Source organism: Petaurus breviceps, unplaced genomic scaffold (assembly GCF_028583685.1).
Source record: "Petaurus breviceps papuanus isolate PSGF00001 unplaced genomic scaffold, PetGlider_PUasm1.0 90897, whole genome shotgun sequence".
NCBI classification, from domain to species: Eukaryota; Metazoa; Chordata; class Mammalia; order Diprotodontia; family Petauridae; genus Petaurus; species Petaurus breviceps.
This window is the reverse complement of record NW_027187374.1, coordinates 7,635,633-7,646,543: the sequence shown is the minus strand read 5'-3', so window position 1 is coordinate 7,646,543 and position 10,911 is coordinate 7,635,633. Positions and strand designations below refer to the sequence as shown.

Here is a 10,911-nt window from a genome sequence, read left to right as displayed (position 1 = left end):
CTAACCCTCTTTATGGGTAATCTTTTCATTAATAATAAAGGTGTGAAGTGATGAAGGCCTGCACCAGACTGGTGGCAGTGTCAGAGGGGAGGTGTTGTAGGAGAGATGTTGCAAAGGTGAAACTGACAGACCTTGGCAACATATTAGATGGGGGGGGGGGGGAGAAGGGGGCCAGAGATTGTAAGAAGTTTGGAGCCAGAGTGATTGGGAGGATAGTGTCCTTCCTTACAGTAATAGGGAAGGTAAGAGTAAGTGGAAAGGTAATGAGTTCTGTTTTAGACATGTACAGTCTAAGGTAGCTACTGGATATCCAGTCCTACATGTCTGAAAGGCAGTTGAAAATGTAAGTCTGGAGGTCAGTGGAATGATTGGGGCAAGTTTGCCGGATGAGGAGTCAGATTGGTAGGAGAAGAATCTGGAGAAAGTAGTGTCCAGAAAATTATTCCCAAGATTTCTGCTGCTAACTCAAGCCTTGATTGACCCCACCCCGGTAGGCCCCTCTCCCCTCCATTTGTAATACAGAAGGGTGGAGTGCCAAACTCCTCCCAATACCTTCCTATATATTTGGCTGGAAACTGGACTCTCAGATCACTCTACTCTACATTTGCTACCTAGATTTTCCCTCATCTATCCTCTCCAAATATACCTGGTGTTCAGCCTGTCTACCCCTTTCCTGCCTCCTCTGTGTTCTGTCTCGATTTGGATTACAAGCTCTTTGAGGGATGGGACTCTCTTTTTATTTATTTTATCTCCAGCATTTAGCATAGTTCTAGGCAAGTCATTAGTGCTTAATAAAGGTTGATTGGACTGAATTGGATTAGTCAGTTAAGATTTTTATTGTATTTGTTATCTTTATAAAACTTCCATATGAACCTGGCCCTAGTTTGGTTGCTTAGGCCTCCAGGACTTCAGTCTTTCATTTGATAGCTAACCATGGGAAAATAGCATTGAAGTTGGATAATGGCTACTTCTTTCACAGCTATTTTTTGTGATACACAGAAATGTTAGTTTTTATTTTGCCCAAGTACAATTCCTGAAAACAATCAAGACTCTTACTATGAGAATCACAAAAAAAAAATTCTGTTTGATTTTTTGCCTTGAAATTCATATCATTTTTTTTTCTTTTTGGAGGGGGGAAGGCAGGGCAATTGTGGTTAAGTGACTTGCCCAAGGTCATATGGCTAGTGTTAAATGTCTGAGGTTGCATTTGAACTCAGGTCCTCCTGACTCCAGGAACTATGCTCTATTAACTGTATCACCTAGCTTCCCCATGGGGGCAAATTTTTCTCGACCCCATATTGGGGGTGGTGGTGAGTTCTGTCATCTTTGTTGTTTATCATGTTTATTAAAAGACTAGGGTGGATTCCTAGATGGCACATTTATCAGATATGAAAATGACCCAAAGGGGAGAGGAGTAGCTCCTTTGACCAAATGAATTAGTGGCACAGCTGAGACTAGAACTTGGCCCTTCAGACACCCAGTGCAGTCTTCTATCTGCTGCACTGAAGTTGCACATAGAGGGGAAAACACTGGATTAGGAATCCAGAATCTGTTTTCTAGTCCCATTGTACAGTTAAGTCAATAAGCATTTATTTAGCATCTACTGTGAAGCCAGGTATTGTGCTAAGTGCTAGGGATACAGAGAAAGTTCAAGAAAAGATGTTGCTCTCAAGGAGCTTACAGTCTAATGGAGGAGACATGCAAAAAATTATGTACAAATAAGATAGATATAGGATAAATGGGAAATTATCAAGAGGGGAGGTACCAGAATTAAGAGGTATCGTGTTTCCCCGATAATAAGACACTGTCTTATTAATTTTTTTGGACAGAAAAACACCAGAGGGCTTATTTTAATGAACATTGACAGCAATTTTAATAAACAGGTAAATGTGAACAAAAAATGTACCTTTATTCAATAATGAATTCAATAAAGAACAGGATGATGCGCTCACTGCTGCAGCTCTGATTGGATGCAGCTCGGAGCTCGGCGTGCGTTTCTGGGGGGGGGGGGAGGCGTGCATACAGAGGGTACCGTAATGTAGCGTGTAGCGCAGGGGATCACCTTCACTACAGTAGCAATCTCAATAGGGCTTATTTTCGGGATAGGTCTTATTATCGGGGAAACACGGGTATATAAGGTGTTCAGGGAGGACTAGCATCTCTGCTATAAGGGCTTGCCCAGTTCTTTTCAGGACTGCTCATTCATTTTTGGTGTCTGTCACCCAACTCTCACCTGTGGCTCCAAGGGAGTGTAACTGCCACACCCCAGTAAAACTATCTTAGCTTGTTGAGAGCTTCAAACCCTTTGGTGAGTTAGGGTTGTCTATCTAAAGTATGTGAAGACTTAACTCAGCAGAATGGTATACTTTGTACCAAAGGCCATGAAGGCAGCTGAAGCAGGTGCTTGGTCAGATTTGAAAGATGCCAACCAAGGTCATTACTGCATCCCAAGCCATCATCAGTCTTCTTACTTTTGTCTTGCCTCTGGACTCAGGAAGAGAGGTTGACAACTTTGTGCAACTCTACTTTGCTTTAATCCAGTTCATGGGCTTGCCATCACCCTGTGGCATCACTCTTGGATAGATGGTGGTGTGTGTGGAGAGGGGGAAGGGACGGAGGAATGAAGGACAAACCACAACAAATGTTCATTAACTGACTGAAAAAGATGCTGTCTTTGGTCTAGTATATTTGGTCTAGTATTAGCCAAAAGTCGTGCCTCCACAAGACATGGGTAGTAACTTGATTTTATTAAGAGAGAAATGGACATGCTGTGGTAACTCCTTATCTCAAATAGTCTTCCCTACACACAATACCTTGGATATTTGAGGTAACAACAAAAAGGGGAGGGTTCACAGGAAGAGAGGGCAATGTCCTCCCAAATGTGAGTGGCATGGGAGGATGAAGGGAGCAGAGGGCTCGGGAATGTTGGACCGTGGAAGGAGGATGTATATTCTTATCTTGAAAAGGTCCCAGCTGCAGTTTATCAGTCTGGGCAGACGGACGAGCTGAGTCAGCTTCAAGGGCATTGAACACTGTTAAGTAAGTTCAGGGAGTTTCATCTCTAGAAAATAGGGCAACTCAAGAAAACAAGTGGGAGGGAGTGGCCTTCACAGTAATTTAAGCATCTTTTTTCTTTCGCTAAAAAATGTACCTTTTTTATTTACACATCCTTCATCTATCTGTAACCCGTGGTTTATTCCTGCAGTGTCTAGCAATGACCTTGAAGATTCTTATAATTACTGAAAGACTCTCAAGTTGTATTCATATTACCTTTTACTTATCTGAAAAGTATGAGTTGGGTAGTTCAGCTGCTGGAGGATCGAATTGTTAAATTTTCATTGTGAGCATTTCCATTTTGGAAATCAGGAAATGCTACAAATCAGGGTTCTATTGTTTTGTTGTCTAAAGTTAAAGTAATGCAGAAAATGTTAATATTAGATTACTATTACAAATTAAGTTTGTGATAAAAATTATTCAGGATTTCTTGATAGGTGTTGCCAGTATTATTATTATACACCTATTAAAACACAGATATATTTTAACAACTGGTTACATGCCGGGAGCATAGTCTCATGGTGTAAAAATAAAGAATAAAAAAAGAAAACCAATGGCCCATGAGTAGCATTTTCAAAAATCTTCTGGGACAAGGCATGATGGATATAGCTGTAATTTTTACAGAAAGATTTAAACATCAAAGAACCTGGAGCAGAAGGGAAAGAGCTACACATTAGCAAGGAGCCAAAGCTGATATCTCAAGCTGGAATTGGCAAACTAGCCAGGAAATGTTGAGCACAACTCACCTTCCCTTCCCCTAATTGATCTGTTAGGAGGCATTTCTGCATAACTCCACCCTTCCCTCCCCTAATTGATCCTGGCGGGAGTTTCAGCCTAGGGTAAAATCCCTGCTCCATTTTTCCCCTGCTTCCCCCACCGGTGCTTCCCATCTCCACCCATTCTGGGTTCCCTGCCCCTCAGCCTAGGGAAAAACTTCTTGGCCACGGGAAAATTCTAATATACACTCACCAATCACTGATTGTAGTTCCAGTTTATGTAACCTGACTATTGTAATCTCTTTAAAAACCAGCATGTTGTTCATGCCAACTCACTGTCTGATCTGGGTATGTGACCCTGGCTGTCCCAAGGTAATAAAATCCACTTCCAATTTTAATCTCAGGGATCTTCTGTCTCACTCCTTTATGCCCTACATAAACACATCCTCAGAAAACAGAATTAATGACTGAGCCAGAAATTATTTCATCATTAACCAGTTAATTACCTAAGTTAAACATCTGGTGGCCTCAGCTCAATTCCAGAAAGCTTCAGCTAAGTCCATAAATCAAGCAAAATTGGCCCTGCACTAAAATGCTTATGACAATGTTTAGTGTTCCTCCCCGCCCTGCAAAATCCCATAGTTAAACATTTTACCAGCACACCTCTGACTGAATAACTGTTGCCTAGCTTGCTTCCCAACCACCAAAACACACTTCAAGAGCCTCTAGTTAAATATTTCGGGTGTTCAAACCCCGTAGGAATTAATATATACGAAGAAACCAACAGACTATCCTGGAAAAACTCAAATTCTTCCTTTCCTTATTGCGAGGGTCAGGGCCCCTTAGCAACCCCATTTTTGACTTTTTTGACACTTTTGACAAAGAATGAGAAACAGACCAACGAACCCACGTGTCCAAGTTCCTCTCGTGCAGCTCAACCCAGAATTATACTCTTCCCCCCACCCTCAAGCCCGATCGGCTCAACCATCTCCCGGAGTGGGGGGAAAGTGTTAGAGAACCCAGTCATTAAGAGCACCACTGACAAGCTCGGAGAAGCAGTGACCTGATGCTGTTGCATAAATCCCTTTATTATTAAAGATATTCTGTGGTAGTGCTGCGGTGCTTCTCCTCTCCCACGCGGTGATAATTTCTCCCTGCATGAAACCCTTCAGAGCAAAGGTCCTGATGGTCTGATCCACCGGCTGGGCTGGAGCCTAGCACTCGCCCCCAAGCCCGAAACTAAACCGGCCCAAGGAGAGAGGAGGGCCGAGAAGGGCATCGAAGTAAGGCGCATGCGCCACGGCGCAGGTGGCGGGGAGGGAGCCTAGGGGGTCGCTGGAGTCCTTCTCCGCCTACTTGAAGGTGAGAACCACGGGAGCCCAGCTCGGAATGAGCCCCGGCCTCCGGCATCGTGGGTTTGGTGCTGGGCAGGAGGTGGTGGCCTAGCCCGGGGCTCCAAGGACTAGAGTAGTTTCAGTTTATTCCACAACTAAATTCCTCTCCACCCCCAGCGACATCCCTCGGACCCCAGTGAGGATGGAGTGACTAAATCCCAGGCGCCCCAATCCCGTTTTCTCCTCTCATTCCGTGTTGTGTGTACGTACCACCACCAATACACATTTGTTAGGCGCCTGCTATGTGCCAGGCCCTGTGCTAAGTAAGGGCTGGGGATCCCAGACCCAGAGCAAACGGTATAGATGTTAAAGATGTTCTCTGAGGTATTGACATTAAAGGTGGGGAAGGGGGCAGGGTGCTTGCAGAAGGTGGGATTTCAGCTGGGACTTGAAAGGTGGCAGAAATGAGAGGAGTACAGCCAATGCAAATGCCCAGATGGGGGTGTCTGGTTTGTGGGACCGCAAGGAAGCCAGTTGTTTGTTTTTTTTATAAACATCTTGTCTTTGTAGGGTTCTGTAGATTTATCTTGTCCTAGGTCTAGTGGAAAGGATTATGAACTTAAAGTCTGTGGATTTGGGTTTGAATACTGCTCTATCAGTTGTATTAGTTGTATGCCTTTGGGCAAGTCACTTTACTGAGCCTCAGTTTCTTGAATTATAAAATGGAGACAACATTTGGATTACTTAATATAATGGGGATGATAGCACTTGCATAATCCACCCTAAATCTGTGAAGACTCAAAGAGACAGAGTAGGCTTTATCTTTGTATTTATGCTTTGTAAATTTCAAAGAGCTTTTACTAGTTCATTTTTCTATCCTGGAGCCTGGTCTCTTCTTTAAAAACAAACAAAAATCCTTGGGTGTCATTCTGACCAAACGACCTGCCTTTCAGACCTGGACACCACACTGTCTTCTGCTTGTCATTAGATTGTAAACTCCTTGAGGGCAGGGTTGTCTGCCTCTTGTATTCCTAGCATCTGGCACATAGCCAGGATGAGATTGAAATGTAATTGGGAAAGATTTTTTAAATTAAAAAAATACATGAAAATACGTTAACATGTGGTTTTCCAAATTATTATGCTGCTGGGTTCCTAATGTAAAGTTTAGTGTTCTCTGTTTTTATTTGAGTTTGATACCACTAATGTAAATAATAAAGAGGGAAAGCATACTAATACCAGGATAATGATAATACCATTCAACTAAGGGTCCACCTGAGCTCAATCTTAAAGGACACTAAGAGATGGAGATGAGGGGTTGACTTGAAACCAGTACCTATCCAGCATGAACATCTTTCTTTCTGCCCTGTTATAGTAATCACATTAGTATGGCTGGTTTTTTTGCCATACAGAGAAGAAGCATGCTTTTCAAGTTCCCACTCTGATGAGGGATGGCTCCCAGTAGGTTCAGCAGGAACTCTGATCTTATCTAAGACCAGAGAGCCTTCGATTCAGTCTACAAAGAATTCATTAGGCCTAAGCAGACTTGGAGTCAGAGTTGTAAAAGTTTATTATATGCCTTAAATCGGGCAAGGATCCTTAGGGGGCCTGCAACCTTAAAGGGGTAGAATTAAGGTTTATATAGAATCATCCATAGTAGAACCTGTGCCGATTATGCTAACTAGGTAATTAAGGGTGGGATTAGGGAGGAGTTAAGGTGGGGACAGTGTAATGTAACTGGCAGGGGATTTCCCATAATTCACTGGGAAAAAGCCCAAAGCTGGGACTACCTAGAGGTGTGGTTTTAGGCTTGAAAACATCACTAAGTCAGTGATCAGTCAAGGGCTGAAGGAGAAGTGCCCATTCTGCCACCCATCAGTGTCATGCTTGACAAGATTAATGTCTGGGAACCAAGGCTAACTGGAGACTTGGGATAATGGGCTAAGGAGTTCACCCAGAGATAGGGCCCTGAAGGATTCATTGAGGCAGCCAAGGAGTCAACCTAGAGATAGGGTACCGGATTCATGGGGGCAATGAGACACAATGCAAGGGGGAGATAATGGTTGCCTAAGCTGGAATGTTTATAGAAACTTTTGTGAAGGATTGATAGGTATACCTTGCTAGTGTTTCAAGGCTGAGATAAACAATCCATGAGTTGTTGCTGGGCACAATTAATGCTTTGAAGCTAGGATGGGGGGTAGAAGGGACAGAGTTAATGCTCTGAGACTGGGGGGCGGGGAGGGGTAGTGTGATTTTACAAACAGATTGATGTTACAAATATAGATCCCAAGCACCCCATCATTTCTGATGTTACAAATTGGTGTTACAAACATAGATCCCAAGCACCCCATCAACTCCACTTTGTCTATCTCTCTTTAAAACTATCTCACTTTGTTACTGTATTCCCAATACCAAGTACAGTGCCTGACTCTTTGTAGGCACTTAAATGATTGTGCATTCATCTTGTTTTGTCAGGCAGTGAAACATTGATGAGGCTACAGAAGACTATTATAATAGAACAGATGAGGGTTTTTAAAGGCCTGAGCCAACTTGGCGGTTGTGTGAGGAAAAGATGGGCACAGAGCTGAGAATGTTGTAGAATACTCCACAGAGTTACTGATTTCAACATTTAAGTCCCTCTACAATTTGGTTCTAGGTGTCAAAGTGGATAGAGTGCCAGGCCTGGAATCAGGAAGACTCCTCATCCTGAGTTTTAAAATCTGGCCTCAGATACTTACTAGCTATGTGACACTCCCTTAACCCCATTGCCTCAGTTTCCTCATCTGTAAAGTGAGCTGGAGAATGAAAAGGCAAACTAGTCCAGTGTCCTTGCCAAGAAAACCCTAAACAATATCATGATGAGTAGGACACAAGTGAACAACAACCAGCAGTCTTATTACCGAGCCATCTCTCCAACCTTACTCCCCTGCACATTTTACATTCCATTTGATTGGGACAGCTAGCTTTTGACCAAGTTTGCCGCGCTGTCTCCCCCCTCTGTACATTTGCATAAACATCCCCACCTGCCTAGAATGTACTCTTTACTCATTTCTTTTAGAGTCTTTATTCTTTTTAAAGATTTAGTTTAGGTTTTACATCCTCTGTGATACATATATCTCCTCTGCCACCTTCCCTAGTGCTCTATTCTTCCTCAAATATTCTATGGGATCTCTTTGCCTCTTAATCCTTAAAGCTTCAAAGGGAATAAGGACAGGACCTATGCTGTGTCTTTGGTGAAAGATTACCTACACAAATTAACCCACCTTCTTTGCAATTTAGTCTTAGTTATCTAGAGCATTGAGAGATGAAACATTTGCTACAAGTCACACAGCTATTGTGTGTTGGAGGCTGGATACACTGGTCCTTCTGGTTTCAAAGCAAGCTCTCTATCCACTAGTGAGGTTGCCTCTCAAGCCTTCATAGATTTAGAACTGACCATTTCATTTTTACAGTTGAAGTAACACAGGTCCATACAGGTTAAATGACTTTTCTTTTTTTTTTTCCTTTTTGGAGGGCAATTGGGGTTAAGTGACTTGCCCAAAGTCACACGTCTAGTGTGTGTGTGTGTGTAAGTGTCTGAAGCCTGATCCAAACTCAGGTCCTCCTGACTCCACCGCTGGTGCTCTATTTACCACTGCACCACCTAGCCTCCCCAAATGACTTTTCTAAATAGTGGGGACCCAGGCCCTTTCTCCAAATTCGGCATCTTTCTCCTATACCATTCTGCTTCTCTTATTCTATTCTGTATTTATGTATCTCCCCACTTCTACCCCAGAAATGGAATATAAATTACTCAAGGTCTGGGATCTGTTTAATTTCCATTTTTGTATCTGTAGTGCCCAACAAAATTCTTTGCACATAACAGGCACTTAATAAATAGTATGTTTTACTATTGCTATCACTAGAGAATTGATAATTTTGTGAGCAGTGTTATTTCATATAATAAATCACAATTATGTTTCTAAGTGTTCCTTATTGAAAATTCCATTTTATCTCTCCTTTTATTTTTTAATATTAGAGATAAGAAATAGTGAAAGTAGGTAAAGTTACAGCTGATGAGATGGTTTTATTTAACTTATTTTTGATTGTATAATTTTACAGGTCATTGCTTAGAATGCAGCTGAATCTGAACAACCATGAAGTGGCTGTGTGTAATTATGAGCCCCAAATTAAGATACTCTGTTTTGGTAAATTTAGCAACAATTCCAAACCGGATGAAAGTTATTCCATGTCCTTATATCATTAGTAACAGAATGATGTCAAATTATAAATCTAAAAGGAGCCTCACAGAATATTACAATATACTTAATCTTGATGAAGGCTGTTCTGCTGCTGAAGTAAGAGAATCTTTTCGTCAACTTGCCAAACAGTTTCATCCAGATAGTGGATCTGGTACAGCTGATTCAGCAACATTTATACAAATAGAAGAAGCCTATAGGATAGTACTTGGCCATGTGATGGAGAAAACAAAAAAGAGACAAAATAAAGCTGAAGAAGAGGAGGATAAAGATGCACCCAAATATAAAACACCACAACACAGGCATTATTTAAGTTTTGAAGGTTTTGGTTTGGGAACTCCAAGTCAACGAGAAAAACAATATAGGCAATTTAGAGCAGATCGTGCTAGTGAACAAGTAATGGAATATCAAAAGCAGAAACTGGAAAACCAATATTATGCTAATAGTGTGACTGCTAAAAATGTAAGACAAAGTAAGAATCAAAAAATAACGCAAGCAATTGAGCGCTTAGTAGAGGACCTCATTCAGGAGTCAATGGCTAAAGGAGACTTTGATAATCTCAGTGGTAAAGGAAAACCCCTGAAAAAATTTTCTGGTTGCTCATACATTGATCCTATGACTCACAACCTGAACAGGATTCTGATAGATAATGGATACCAACCAGAATGGATTTTAATGCAAAAGGAAATAAAAGATACTATTGTGCAACTCAGACAAGATATTCTGGTGTCAAGGAATAAACTTGGACATCCAATGACATCAAGTGAGCTAAAGCAATGGAGTCAAGATTGTGAGAAGTTTCAAGAAAATATTAAAAAATTAAACAAGCGAATTAACTATTTTAATTTGATTGTTCCTATTCTGAACAGGCAAAAAGTTCATTTTAATGCAGAAAAAGAAATTGCCAGAGCCCTGAAAAATTATGAAAACCTAAGAGAAGCAGGGAAGATAGATAATAAAAGCACAACTGACATTGAACCAAAAAATGTTAAAATGGTTGGACTCAAGGCAAGTTTTTTTAAATGGCTAAATCTATGGAAATAAAAATATGAGGATTTCAAGATTCAGTGCCATTATATTTCAAAATCTTTTTTCTTTCTTTTTTTAAGATATGCTGACCATAACCATGAGATATATACTATCACACTTGGAAGAATTTATGTCTGCCCATCTCTCATTTTCTATTTTTGTCAGTGACTCTAGAAGTTATTGAATGACCAGATTTCCAACTAGTCTTTAGGATGCATGTGCACATCAACTATATGTCAAAAGCCCCAGCAATTCAAAGACCAAAAATCCAAGAGGACTCATTTTGTAGGGAGGAGAGACCACATTCAGCAAACTTTGGATTTAAGAACATTAGTCATCAAGTGAAATGAACTAGGATAAGAATAATGGGAATAGTAAATCCAGGGTATGAGGTCAATAAAGATTGCTTCCACCATTAAAATATATTTGCCTTAAGGCTGTATCTGTTCACACTAAATGAACAAATCATTGTTTAACTGAACTGTTTTTTCACCTCTCTTAATGATTGATGCAGCTCATCACTTGATCATTTTTTTTTTCTTT

At 41.1% G+C, this 10,911-nt stretch overlaps 1 protein-coding gene across 1 annotated transcript; it reads left to right on the top strand.

Moving 5' to 3' along the window:
- Nucleotides 1-4,975: 4,975 nt before the first annotated feature.
- DNAJC28 (DnaJ heat shock protein family (Hsp40) member C28) lies at nt 4,976-10,789 on the top strand. Its single transcript, XM_069074932.1, has 2 exons — nt 4,976-5,132; nt 9,203-10,789. Exon 2 carries the CDS (start codon nt 9,238-9,240, stop codon nt 10,381-10,383), a length of 1,146 nt encoding a protein of 381 aa, XP_068931033.1. The 5' UTR covers nt 4,976-5,132; nt 9,203-9,237; the 3' UTR covers nt 10,384-10,789.
- The last annotated feature ends 122 nt before the right edge of the window (nt 10,790-10,911 follow it).

Coding starts and splice junctions, on each gene's coding strand:
- DNAJC28 (XM_069074932.1), top strand. CDS start 9,238: ATGAAGTGGCTGTGTGTAATTATGAGCCCCAAATTAAGATACTCTGTT.